Source organism: Sebastes fasciatus, chromosome 14 (genome assembly GCF_043250625.1).
Source record: "Sebastes fasciatus isolate fSebFas1 chromosome 14, fSebFas1.pri, whole genome shotgun sequence".
NCBI classification, from domain to species: Eukaryota; Metazoa; Chordata; class Actinopteri; order Perciformes; family Sebastidae; genus Sebastes; species Sebastes fasciatus.
This window is the reverse complement of record NC_133808.1, coordinates 27,006,065-27,018,343: the sequence shown is the minus strand read 5'-3', so window position 1 is coordinate 27,018,343 and position 12,279 is coordinate 27,006,065. Positions and strand designations below refer to the sequence as shown.

At 40.5% G+C, this 12,279-nt stretch overlaps 4 protein-coding genes across 4 annotated transcripts in view; all 4 read right to left on the bottom strand.

The window, feature by feature from the left end:
• pikfyve (phosphoinositide kinase, FYVE finger containing) overlaps positions 1-84 on the bottom strand; it is a 71,083-nt gene extending 70,999 nt beyond the window's left edge. The window contains exon 1 of the mRNA XM_074657593.1: positions 74-84. The gene's annotated coding sequence lies outside the window, so the exon portion shown is untranslated. The remainder of the gene's footprint in view (positions 1-73) is intronic.
• Positions 85-2,246: 2,162 nt separating this feature from the next.
• Positions 2,247-3,138, bottom strand: LOC141781799 (gamma-crystallin M3-like). Its single transcript, XM_074657643.1, has 3 exons — positions 3,019-3,138; positions 2,663-2,905; positions 2,247-2,578 (listed from the first exon to the last, which is right to left on the bottom strand). The coding sequence occupies exons 1-3, from the start codon at positions 3,046-3,048 to the stop codon at positions 2,303-2,305; spliced, it is 549 nt and encodes a 182-aa protein (XP_074513744.1). The 5' UTR covers positions 3,049-3,138; the 3' UTR covers positions 2,247-2,302.
• Positions 3,139-7,003: 3,865 nt separating this feature from the next.
• Positions 7,004-7,848, bottom strand: LOC141781793 (gamma-crystallin M3-like). The gene is made up of 3 exons (XM_074657637.1): positions 7,788-7,848; positions 7,437-7,679; positions 7,004-7,330 (listed from the first exon to the last, which is right to left on the bottom strand). Exons 1-3 carry the CDS (start codon positions 7,818-7,820, stop codon positions 7,052-7,054), a joined length of 555 nt encoding a protein of 184 aa, XP_074513738.1. The 5' UTR covers positions 7,821-7,848; the 3' UTR covers positions 7,004-7,051.
• Positions 7,849-10,084: 2,236 nt separating this feature from the next.
• On the bottom strand, positions 10,085-10,939 carry LOC141781795 (gamma-crystallin M3-like). Its single transcript, XM_074657638.1, has 3 exons — positions 10,861-10,939; positions 10,510-10,752; positions 10,085-10,403 (listed from the first exon to the last, which is right to left on the bottom strand). Exons 1-3 carry the CDS (start codon positions 10,891-10,893, stop codon positions 10,125-10,127), a joined length of 555 nt encoding a protein of 184 aa, XP_074513739.1. The 5' UTR covers positions 10,894-10,939; the 3' UTR covers positions 10,085-10,124.
• Positions 10,940-12,279: the final 1,340 nt, after the last annotated feature.

Genomic DNA, 12,279 nt, shown 5'->3' with positions numbered 1-12,279 from the left:
TGAAGTTCAACACAGCGCCAACAAAAACCTGACACAGATAACAAACCAAATTTCAGAAGAAATAGCATTTCTGAAGACATCTGTCAATCTTACTAACCTTACTTTGTGGAACAGCTACAGACAGCTGAGCTATATCATAGTTAAAACAAAACTCTCAAATAATATTTTGCCTTATATCATAATGAGCACCAACACCACCAGACATGTGACATCATGTCCAAGTATGAATATTCAGTCTCTAACAAGGCACATGGATAAGTGTGGAAGTCCAAGTATTGGGCGATGGTCGGGGAGTGAGTCAGTGAATGACTTATGGCCCACTCAAAGACACCAGTTCTCTCAATCCAGCCTTGGTAGCCCGCTGACTGTGTGAGAGAGAGATATATGAGTTCCAACACAACTTTCATTGTAACTTCTCACATAGAAAATCAGCGTGTGTAGCCCTCATTTCCTCTTATCATGTATGTAATGTAAACTCACCATTTTAAATGAAGTCCCACTCAAGTCCATGAGTCCCATCAGCAGAGTGGATACATGTGGATATACGGTTGTAGTCTTGTCTTGTAGCTCGTGAATTTGCCAGTTTTCTTTGAGAAGACTTTGCCCTGTCCATCCTTGGTGCCTCTCTCAGGGTTTATTCCTACGGTGCACCTGAAAAATGATAGTGTTTCTTCAGGTACTGTGTAAAAATCAAGTTGTGTGAATCACTTAGATTAATGCCACAATAAAAATACAGGTTTTACTGAAAGTATCTAACCTTGAGATTAACTTGAGCGTGCAGGTGTAGAAGGTGGAAAATAATGCAGCAAGCCCCATCAAGAAGGTGGGCTGGATCCCCTCACATATGAAGTGGCCCTCAAGGCTGACCATCCAGCGCCAATAGCTTCCTGCTGTTTCACCTGAAACTTAGAAAGAATTTTCCTCAGTCAACTTCATGGATTTTTAGTCAATGTTTGAAATGAATTGTGTTGAGTGGTGTGCATTACTGGTTGAGAAACCGTTTTTTGATCAATTATGAATATTCTGACCATCTGATCTATAGAACATGTGGTTTTCAGATATCATTCAAAAACACTAGTTAGCTAGTAAATAACCTTGCCTTCAATTTTGTATCTGCTCTGCTGAATTACCACCCAATAACCAACATGCACTGAAGTCTTAATGCTACTTTAAATGTTGAAGGGACTTCCATAGACTGTAAAATGTATACACCGTCGTTATGCATGAATTCACTGGCAAAATACATGTGTCAGCACATTAACTTAGATATTAACTTGAATACATAGATATTAAAATGAGCTCCTTGTGTTGTCCGATTAATGTGCAATCATCTGTGAAATTCTAGCTAGCTGTTGAATCCCTCTATCATGACATGCACATATTCTGTAATGCAAACTAACTGGAAACATCACTGATAACCTTTGCACAGATTTATTAATTAAATAAAATTACTACTTACCAAATAATCAGTAAGATGGGAATGGATGAAGAAAAGAACGGATCCAGCCTCACATGTGCAGATCAGGTGAAATGCTCTTCCCAGAATTAAAAAAATACTGCATCAAACTGTTATTCATGATACTTTAGACAGTTGATCAGCAGTAAAGTGCTGTTTTTTAAGAATACATTATAGTTCAGTTAAAAAACGGCCTATGAGCATAATTTAACAGATTTTCTTTTGTATTAACAGTAAAGCACTGTTTTTAGCAATAACAGGTTAATACTGTTGAAATTCTGCTGTAAATTAACAGCAATTGTTTACAGTGTACAACACAATACAAGACAAGGTGTCACATGGGTCAGAATCTCACAAATTTGTATATTTCATATGCAAAAGAAAGTTTATACAGTGTATTCTAGTTGTATATGCATTTATTTACAACAGCTTCACAAACTGTTACTCAAAATTAATAAATTCTAATTTTTGATGCCTCTAAATTTTAATTCAGATTTGCTTAATTATTATCTATATAAGCATGTTTTTATTTGCTGTTGCAGAATATCAATATGCAAAAAAAAATGTTTTTTTACTCTTCAATGTTTGTGATAATGTGTGTTTTTTTACAATGTCTTGTGTCTGTGATATAATCATTTATTTTTGTTATTGTTTTCATGATTATTCAAGTGAAAAATGACAATAAAATCATTTTCTGTAATGATGTGAACATGCTTGGTTTGGGCACCTCATTAGTAATCATCATTGTTTATTCAGTTGTTTTTTTGTAGACAAGGAACAGGAAAAAAGCCACAGGTTGCAGTTTTTGTTTTATCTTTCATTTTTTTATTTCAAAAATGACAATATTTAGCACATGTCCATGATGCGCCTCATGCTCATGAACCTCATGCCGCTGAATCCCATCTCCCTGAAGCTCCTGTACTCTCCGGGCCTCATGTACATCTGCTTGCCTCTGTAGTGGGCCTGCTCGTACATCAGCCAGTGGCCGTCCATCACGTTGCAGGACTGGCAGTCGTTCATGTGGTAACGCTCCTGGATGCTGTCGCAGTCGTCCATCAGCTCATGCATCTGACCACCGAACTGCTCCCTCTCGTAGATCTTCATCCTGAACTGGCCTCTGTGCTGTATTTTTGTAGGGGAATAAAAATGTCTTAATATCAAGTGACAAGTAGAATCTTAGTATGAAGAATGCGGCTTTATTCCTACCATGGGGATCATACGGCAAGACCTGATGCCACCGCTCATTCCCATCATGTTCTGGTAGTCGGCGTACTCGCCCCTCCTCATGAAGGACTGGTTTCCCATGTAGTTGGTGCGGTCGTAGACCATGAAGCAGCCGCTCTCAACCCTGCAGGAGTGACACCTGCTCAGGTAGGAGGACATGTCAGCGCAGTCGTTCATGCACTCATAGGAACGACCCTGGAAGTTCCTGTCCTCGTAGAAGATGATCTGAAAAAACAAAAGATGCATGAGTTAACAATAGAAGCATGGACATATTGAGCTAGTGTGTTTCAATATTTTCAATATTTATGATTAATGTTTGAAGTGATCCTGGAGCTTACCTTGCCCATGCTCATGTCAGTGGTGGACATACTTGTAGATGAATGAGCTGCTGCTGTTGCTATTGCTACTGCTGCACTGCTGTCCTGTTCGGTTTAACCCTTGCTTTTATACCCGACCAAACCCTACAGAGTCAGTGGGCCCCCATTGTTTAAACCCCTGACCCAGCAGCATGGTATAGAGCGCTGTACAGGCCTGTGTCACTGTGTTGCATAATCACATGACTCGGCCCTCGAAGACTTTAGAAATGCTACCCTTTTGACCAGGTAACACAGAATTGCACAGGTGTTGGGTACGACAATTCATCATTTTACCCCGTGTAGTGTATTGTAGTTAACGTCAACCAACGTCACATCTGGGATGCCTCGTGAAGGGATGAAGCGAGTCAATCTCCATAGACCCCCACGTTAAAATGAACAATTTTTCAGCAGAAATAAACATGTTTTTAGCCTGGTACAAAAAAACTTTTTGGTCTCTATAGCTAATATCTCCATTCATGACAACTGTACGGGGGGAACATTTTTATACAACTCACCTGTTTAAATTATATTGAGGCTTAAAGTAATGCGTAATTGAGGATATGGCTGCTTTGAGTGACAGGTGGGTGCCGTACCAGGTCCTCTGCTGCGTCACCCATGCCCGCCTCTGGTCGACCTTTTTGCCCATTTTTGGTTTATCCAGGAGTTAAGGTCTTTGTACATCAATTTCGTATTTTTCGTACGCGTTTTTTTAAATTGTCATTCGAAAATTGTTACGCACAGAAACCTTGTGCTGGTCAAACAACCCGCTTTTGCCTTTCGATCGGAAAGTCACACCTGTTCCGAAAACTTTAATGACGAACGGAAGTTTCGGAGTCGTTGTGTAAACATGATTGACACAACATGAGGTTGCATTTATTTTTAAACGTGGTGTGCAAAAGCACTGTGGCGGTACTGAGTTCCCCAGACTTTAGTTGTCAGTCAGACGACTGAAAACAGTTCCCATCCACATAATAATATAAAATAAAATGTCTTCTTAATAATAATAATGAACAAATGCCTCTATATTAACAAACAATTAAGGAAACTGAAATATTGGTTTGTGTTTTTCCTTTTACCCTCCTTTAAAGTTTTCCCAAATAAAATACACTAAAAGAAATGGGTATAAAGGGTTTCATTGAAAATCAACAAATGAATAGGATACAAAAATACAGCCTGCAGGCGTTAGGCTATTGTAAGGCAAGCCAGATCGCTGCACAAATAGTACCTAAACGTCTCAGTGCAGGTAACCCAATTGGTTGGCACTTAACTTGTTTCCCCAACTAGGAGTCAACACTCTCAACAAACAAAACACAAAGATCACAGAATCCCAAAAGGGCCCAAAACAGACCAGAGTTTCTGGTAAAGCTGATAATACATGTTGCATTGAGTGAAGGAGAGATCAGAATGACACTGGGTGTGCAGTTTCCCTCCTCTTTTAAGCCCTACAGAAAGGGCGTCGTTACACCCTGATTGGCCAAGAGGGGAATGCACCAAGCTGCTCTCAACTATCATTTAAGAGCCAGTCCCCACACCCTGCGCAACAGGTGAACTGAATAACCCTCTAATCACTCAGCAACTCAACCAAAAAAACACCAGGGAAAAGGGAAACAACAGCAAACACCAGAGAATTGGCAGCTGCCACAAGACGACCAGTCAAAGTTTTTCTGCCTTCTCTCGCAGAGTTTGACCTCGTGGTGCGCCTTGTTGACCAATAGGAGCATGGAGCGCTTTTCTGCGCACAACTGTAAATACGAAGAAACAAAAGAGGAATGATGTTGTTGATGCGGCGAGGTGGAACTGTGAAATAGAGGGTTCCCGAAGGCAAGACAGCCAGTATCATACATTCCGCTCCGACGCCATTGTTTGTTTATATTCTTGTTGACGTGAGCCTCAGCCGAAATTCAAGGAGCCAGTCAGAGGCGCGCATCAGAGTGTTATAGTTAATTTACAATGCTTCATCATTGTAAAACAAAACACTACATTATCATTGCTGAATCCATCTAACATTAAACCAGAACTTAAGTGAACTGCCTCTAAAATTGCTAACTGTTTTAGGTCACTGCAAAATAATCTTACATGTGCTTGTTGTTAGCAGTTTACGATATATCATTTTAAGCTCAGGGATTGGATGTGTTTTACCAAAGTGGTCCTTGGGAGTCGTAGCTGTATTAAACCAACAACTGGCTAGCGAGACAAGGCATAGTTAGAGAAATGTGTCATAAACAAAAATTAACTAACATTAGTAGCTCAAGTGACTACCGTTAGCTTAGAAACCTTTAACTACTTTAGCCGCCACTTTCAATCAGAAATAAAGGAGTCACTGGCCATCAGCAACACCCAGGAGCATGTAGTTTAGTTAATTAATGAATATGCTTGTTACTGTTGGGAGTGCAACTAGCAGGGGAAAGACCCAAATGCAGATGACACGGACAGACTGGTGCAGTTAAATGGTTTATTGTTTAAAAATTGCTTACAGGATAGCAAGAGTCCAAATAGCAGTAGGTCCAGCAGGCAGGTAGCAGGTAACAAGTAGACAGGTAACGGGTGAAAAGCAAAAGAAAACACATGCAAGAAGCGATGATCTGACAGGGAACAAAAGGAGGTAAACTGGTGATAAGGGAAGTGGTCTGGGGACTGGACAGGTATGGGGCCGGAGTCCTCTGGCGGTAAGTGGCCAAATGGTGGTGCTACAACTTCCGTGTGCATCACGTGATGCCATTGAGCCCTCAAAGACTTTTTCCCCTTAGACTTACATTGGGAAAGAGACGTGCGTAAATCAGCGTATAATTTTTTTTTAGGTAAATCAACTTCCCAGTACGATCACTCGAATAGCCCTTATTTAAATAATTATGTCCTAAAAGTTGTAAAATGCACTAATAGCCGAATCCAGAGTTATTTTCCTTCCTCCGTTCATGTGAATGAGACCCAGAACGAGGCTGGACCGCAGGCTGGGAGGCGAAGTTAAAGGAAACGCAACTGCGCCTGCTCCATGGGCCCAATGGATAGGGAAGATCGTCTGATGATCCGGGTAATTTTACACTCGGAAGTCAAGCTTTTTTTTTGCTTCATGCGCCAATGAGCAACTTTCATAGGAATGAATGAAACGCCGCCAGGTCTGGAGGACGATCTGCTGCTCTGGAATCCGAAGCTCTTTGGGGTAAATCTTATTCATCTTATTTATCCTCTTCTAAATGTTTCATGAGATAACTTTGCACCTGAAAATACTAAAAGAAATACTTTAAAGAAATATTTTTGGAGGCCATCAGTCACAGGAATTTATTGTGTGTTTTGTAAGTAATTGACTAAATGGTTTATTGTTGAAAAAATTGCTTACAGGTGACAAGAGTCTAAATAGCAGTAGGTCCGACAGGTAGGTCTTGCAAAAGGCTTGTATATGTGGAGAGTGGCTGATTAGTGAACAAGTTGCAGGTGAGGAGGTGGGTGGGGAAGGCCAGGCAGAGCTGATGAGGGAAATGGGAACAGGTGTGTAGGTGGGAGGGGATGCCAGGTGAGCAGGATGGGTACGAGAGTCTGAGGACATGTGGTGGATGGTTTGAGGATGGCTAGATCTGGGGGGTGAGAGGAGGGTAATGTGGCCTGGGGGAAGTGAGCAGGAGCAGGAACAGAGAGCCAGACCAGGCAAAACAACAAGGAGACTAGAAAGTCCTTGTTGCAGTGCTTGTTACCAGCCGGGACTGGTATTGTTTTCACCTTGGGATTGTGTATCATGTGTTTATATGTCTGTCTATGGACAAATTTTGTCACAATCGTACAAGATGCTGTCACTAAACTTTGCAGGTGTGTAGTTGAGATCAAATTGAAGGCCGAGTTCGAAGATGGGTGTAGTCCGAGCGAGAGTGTCAGAAGTATGGGGGGTATGAATTTGGGAAGGGGCCTTTTTTTTGGTATGATACTACATAATATTTCATTGTGTAAGTTGGACAGTAAGCTTGACAAAAGTTAAAGTAGTGCAAAGATTATTTATTTAATGACATTTTAAACATTCAGTGAACATTTACTGGCAGTTGTCCATGATGCGCTTCATGCTCATGAACCTCATGCCGCTGAATCCCATGTTACTGAAGTTCCTGTACTCTCCGGGCCTCATGTACATCTGCTTGCCTCTGTAGTGGGCCTGCTCGTACATCAGCCAGTGGCCGTCCATCACGTTGCAGGACTGGCAGTCGTTCATGCGGTAACGCTCCTGGATGTTGTCGCAGTCGTCCATCAGCTCATGCATCTGACCACCGAACTGCTCCCTCTCGTAGATCCTCATCCTGAACTGGCCCCTGTGCTGTTTTTTTGGAGATAATAAAAACAAATGAATGTCTTAATATTACGTTTTGTGGGGGTTGTCAGCCGTAGTTGAATCATAGTATGACAGATTGTTTTATTCCTACCATGGGGATCATACGGCAAGACCTGATGCCACCGCTCATTCCCATCATGCTCTGGTAGTCGGCGTACTCGCCCCTCCTCATGAAGTACTGGTTTCCCATGTAGTTGGTGCGGTCGTAGACCATGAAGCAGCCGCTCTCCACCCTGCAGGAGTGACACTTGCTCATGTAGGAGGACATGTCAGCGCAGTCGTTCATGCACTCATAGGAACGACCCTGGAAGTTCTTGTCCTCGTAGAAGGTGATCTGAAAAAAAAGTGAATTGTAATGGTTAGAAATAAAAGCAGCAAGGTGGTGATCACATTTTGTAAACAGTGATTTCTGCTTATTACAAAAAGATTTTTTTAGAAGTACCTTGCCCCTCATGTTCATGCCGGTGTTGCTCATGTTGGCTGTAGATGTGCTGTTGCTCCTGAACTGTACCTCTACCTGATTAACCCTTTCCTTTTATACCTGACCAAACGTAAAGAATGAGTGACTCCTCCCCCTCAGAGGACCCCCCTTACTCAGCAACTTACTATTGAAGCCAACATAATAACCAACATGTAGAGGTTACTAAATAAAGAATGGGAAGCACGGAGCATTCTGGAGCGGCACCGCCATTTTTGGAGGGTGACGTACGGAGCTAAGGTAGCTGTCATTATCTGTCACCGGTCTATTCCTCTGTCAATCGCACATCATCAGAAATGTATAAAGTACATGCCAAAGACAAATACCCACATAAAGAGAAGCTGACAGAGGCAAAGGGGCGATTTATTACATAATTGAAGTTATTTAATGATATCAAACCTTACAAATTAGAAGGACCTTGACAGCTTGCCACCCATTACTGTCACTAATGTGTTTTGGCGTTATTTAACACCTGTCAGCAGTTCAAAATCTGTAAATCTCAAGAGGCTAATAGCCTACTGAATAATTAATCTACCGGTATCTTGGGAAATGAAACGTTAGTCTATCTTTGTGTCTGAATACTATATATTGTATATATATATTACATTTCATCTTTTAAATCTTATTCACTGTGTTTTGTGTTCATTTGACACATGTAAATAATGTCCAATTTACAAACGGGTAGGTATATGACATTAAGATCTACAAGTCAAATGCCAACTACACAATCATCCGCACAAAGATAAGATAACTAATGTTATGCTAACGGAATACTAATAAAACATCCGCTAATACTGCTTATTTAATCTACCGGCAGCCTATATTGCAAAATGAAACCCATAACGTTAGCCCACCTTTGTGTCTGACTGTCTGCTATATATATTACATTGCATCTTTTGAATCTTATTCACTGTGTTTTGTGTTGATTTGGCAGTTCTTTTGACACTTATATCATTAAGTATATAACATTTAGATCTACAAGCCAAAATGCTAACTACACAATCATCCGGACAAAGATAAGCTAGATAATGTTATGCTCACTGAATACTAACAACACGTCACTAATGCATATTTAATTTACCGGTATCTTGCAAAGTGAAACCCATAACGTCAGCCTATTGCACCTAAATGCACCTCTGATCAGATGTTTTTTAAAGTCCAAAACGCGTTCCATGTTTCATACGATGTACAGGTGTTCATAAATACTTAAGTCGTACCTTATGTAATAAAGGAGTGTCTTGTATTTATCTGCACACCTGTAAACAGGTTAATTTGATATGAATGTGGATTATGGATTATGTAATATTCAATAAATGTTAAAGAAAGTGCCTTTGTCTGTTGGGTTTAACACAGGGATGCCCAAACTTTTCCCTTGGAGGGCCAAAACTGGAACTCAATGATGAGCCACGGGCCAAAATTAAACACTTATTGTATTATTAAGATGCAAAATGGTACTAGGATCCCAAGTTCCCTTAATTGAATATGTTTTACATAGTTAGCCCCTTAAAACCCACCTGCTGAATACAATTGGGCTCATTTATGCAATTTATGCATTTCCAAGACTGTTTAGGGACCCCAGTATGTAGAAATATTAAAATACACCATTTTTATAATAGGCAAAAATAACACATGTATACTGCATTCAAAGAACTGCATGTTTTCCCCAAAACTGCATAGGATTATTATAAAATGGGCATGTCTGTAGAGGGGAGACTCGTGGGTACCCATAGAACCCATTTTCAGTCACATATCTTGAGGTCAGAGGTCAAGGGACACCTTTATAAAATGGTCATGCCAGTTTTTCCCGACCAAAATTTAGCCTAACTTTAGAGTGTTAGCCTCGTTCCTGACAAGCTATAGCATGACATGATTGGTATAATGGAGTCCTTAGGTTTTCTAGTTTCATATGATACCAGTATATTCTAACAATAAACCCAAGCCGTGTACGGCCTCCAAAAGACAGTAAAGTTGGTTGGGTATTTTAATAAAAAAAAAGAATTTGCTAACATCTGGCCAACTTTGGACAGCCCTGGTTTAACAGTAAAGTGTAAAGCCAAATTTCTCATCAGATTTAAAACTTGTTAGGATGAAAACGTGCTTGCTAACAGGTGCTTGCTGTCTAAATTTGTTTTAATATATTTAATTTCATGACCCATTACTTATAGATTGTTTTAGTATAATAGGCCTCCTGTATAATATTTCATTGTGACAGTTGGACAGTAAGCTTAACAAAAGTTAGAGTAGTGCAGAAATTATTTATTCAATAGCATTTTAAACATTTAGTGAACATTTAGTGAACATTTACTGGCAGTTGTCCATGATGCGCTTCATGCTCATGAACCTGGAGCTGCTGGATCCCATGTTACTGAAGTTCCTGTACTCTCCGGGCCTCATGTACATCTGCTTGCCTCTGTAGTGGGCCTGCTCGTACATCAGCCAGTGGCCGTCCATCACGTTGCAGGACTGGCAGTCGTTCATGCGGTAACGCTCCTGGATGTTGTCGCAGTCGTCCATCAGCTCATGCATCTGACCACCGAACTGCTCCCTCTCGTAGATCCTCATCCTGAACTGGCCCCTGTGCTGTTTTTTTGGAGATAATAAAAACAAATTAATGTCTTAATATTACGTTTTGTGGGGGTTGTCAGCCGTAGTTGAATCATAGTATGACAGATTGTTTTATTCCTACCATGGGGATCATACGGCAAGACCTGATGCCACCGCTCATTCCCATCATGCTCTGGTAGTCGGCGTACTCGCCCCTCCTCATGAAGTACTGGTTTCCCATGTAGTTGGTGCGGTCGTAGACCATGAAGCAGCCGCTCTCCACCCTGCAGGAGTGACACTTGCTCATGTAGGAGGACATGTCAGCGCAGTCGTTCATGCACTCATAGGAACGACCCTGGAAGTTCTTGTCCTCGTAGAAGGTGATCTGAAAAAAAAGTGAATTGTAATGGTTAGAAATAAAAGCAGCAAGGTGGTGATCACATTTAGTAAACAGTGATTTCTGCTTATTACAAAAAGATTTTTTTAGAAGTACCTTGCCCCTCATGTTCATGCCGGTGTTGCTCATGTTGGCTGTAGATGTGCTGTTGCTCCTGAACTGTACCTCTACCTGGTTAACCCTTTCCTTTTATACCTGACCAAACGTAAAGAATGAGTGACTCCTCCCCCTCAGAGGACCCCCCTTACTCAGCAACTTACTATTGAAGCCAACATAATAACCAACATGTAGAGGTTACTAAATAAAGAATGGGAAGCACGGAGCATTCTGGAGCGGCACCGCCATTTTTGGAGGGTGACGTACAGAGCTAAGGTAGCTGTCATTATCTGTCACCGGTCTATTCCTCTGTCAATCGCACATCATCAGAAATGTATAAAGTACATGCCAAAGACAAATACCCACATAAAGAGAAGCTGACAGAGGCAAAGGGGCGATTTATTACATAATTGAAGTTATTTAATGATATCAAACCTTACAAATTAGAAGGACCTTGACAGCTTGCCACCCATTACTGTCACTAATGTGTTTTGGCGTTATTTAACACCTGTCAGCAGTTCAAAATCTGTAAATCTCAAGAGGCTAATAGCCTACTGAATAATTAATCTACCGGTATCTTGGGAAATGAAACGTTAGTCTATCTTTGTGTCTGAATACTATATATTGCATATATATATTACATTTCATCTTTTAAATCTTATTCACTGTGTTTTGTGTTCATTTGACACATGTAAATAATGTCCAATTTACAAACGGGTAGGTATATGACATTAAGATCTACAAGTCAAATGCCAACTACACAATCATCCGCACAAAGATAAGATAACTAATGTTATGCTAACGGATTACTAATAAAACATCCGTTAATACTGCTTATTTAATCTACCGGCAGCCTATATTGCAAAATGAAACCCATAACGTTAGCCCACCTTTGTGTCTGACTGTCTGCTATATATATTACATTGCATCTTTTGAATCTTATTCACTGTGTTTTGTGTTGATTTGGCAGTTCTTTTGACACTTATATCATTAAGTATATGACATTTAGATCTACAAGCCAAAATGCTAACTACACAATCATCCGGACAAAGATAAGCTAGATAATGTTATGCTCACTGAATACTAACAACACGTCACTAATGCATATTTAATTTACCGGTATCTTGCAAAGTGAAACCCATAACGTCAGCCTATTGCACCTAAATGCACCTCTGATCAGATGTTTTTTAAAGTCCAAAACGCGTTCCATGTTTCATACGATGTACAGGTGTTCGTAAATACTTAAGTCGTACCTTATGTAATAAAGGAGTGTCTTGTATTTATCTGCAACACCTGTAAACAGGTTAATTTGATATGAATTTGGATTATGGATTATGTAATATTCAATAGATGTTAAAGAAAGTGCCTTTGTCTGTTGGGTTTAACACAGGGATGCCCAAACTTTTCCCTTGGAGGGCC

What these genes read in the sequence shown, in the direction of transcription:
- LOC141781799 (XM_074657643.1), bottom strand. Translation starts at nt 3,048, where the DNA reads ATGTCCACCACTGACATGAGCATGGGCAAG. An exon ending in CTGACATGAGCATGGGCAAG is followed by an intron (nt 2,906 to 3,018) that starts GTAAGCTCCAGG and finishes TTGTTTTTTCAG; the next exon opens with ATCATCTTCTACGAGGACAG. An exon ending in CTTGCCGTATGATCCCCATG is followed by an intron (nt 2,579 to 2,662) that starts GTAGGAATAAAG and finishes ACAAAAATACAG; the next exon opens with CACAGAGGCCAGTTCAGGAT.
- LOC141781793 (XM_074657637.1), bottom strand. Translation starts at nt 7,820, where the DNA reads ATGAGCAACACCGGCATGAACATGAGGGGCAAG. An exon ending in GCATGAACATGAGGGGCAAG is followed by an intron (nt 7,680 to 7,787) that starts GTACTTCTAAAA and finishes CTTTTTTTTCAG; the next exon opens with ATCACCTTCTACGAGGACAA. An exon ending in CTTGCCGTATGATCCCCATG is followed by an intron (nt 7,331 to 7,436) that starts GTAGGAATAAAA and finishes CCAAAAAAACAG; the next exon opens with CACAGGGGCCAGTTCAGGAT.
- LOC141781795 (XM_074657638.1), bottom strand. Translation starts at nt 10,893, where the DNA reads ATGAGCAACACCGGCATGAACATGAGGGGCAAG. An exon ending in GCATGAACATGAGGGGCAAG is followed by an intron (nt 10,753 to 10,860) that starts GTACTTCTAAAA and finishes CTTTTTTTTCAG; the next exon opens with ATCACCTTCTACGAGGACAA. An exon ending in CTTGCCGTATGATCCCCATG is followed by an intron (nt 10,404 to 10,509) that starts GTAGGAATAAAA and finishes CCAAAAAAACAG; the next exon opens with CACAGGGGCCAGTTCAGGAT.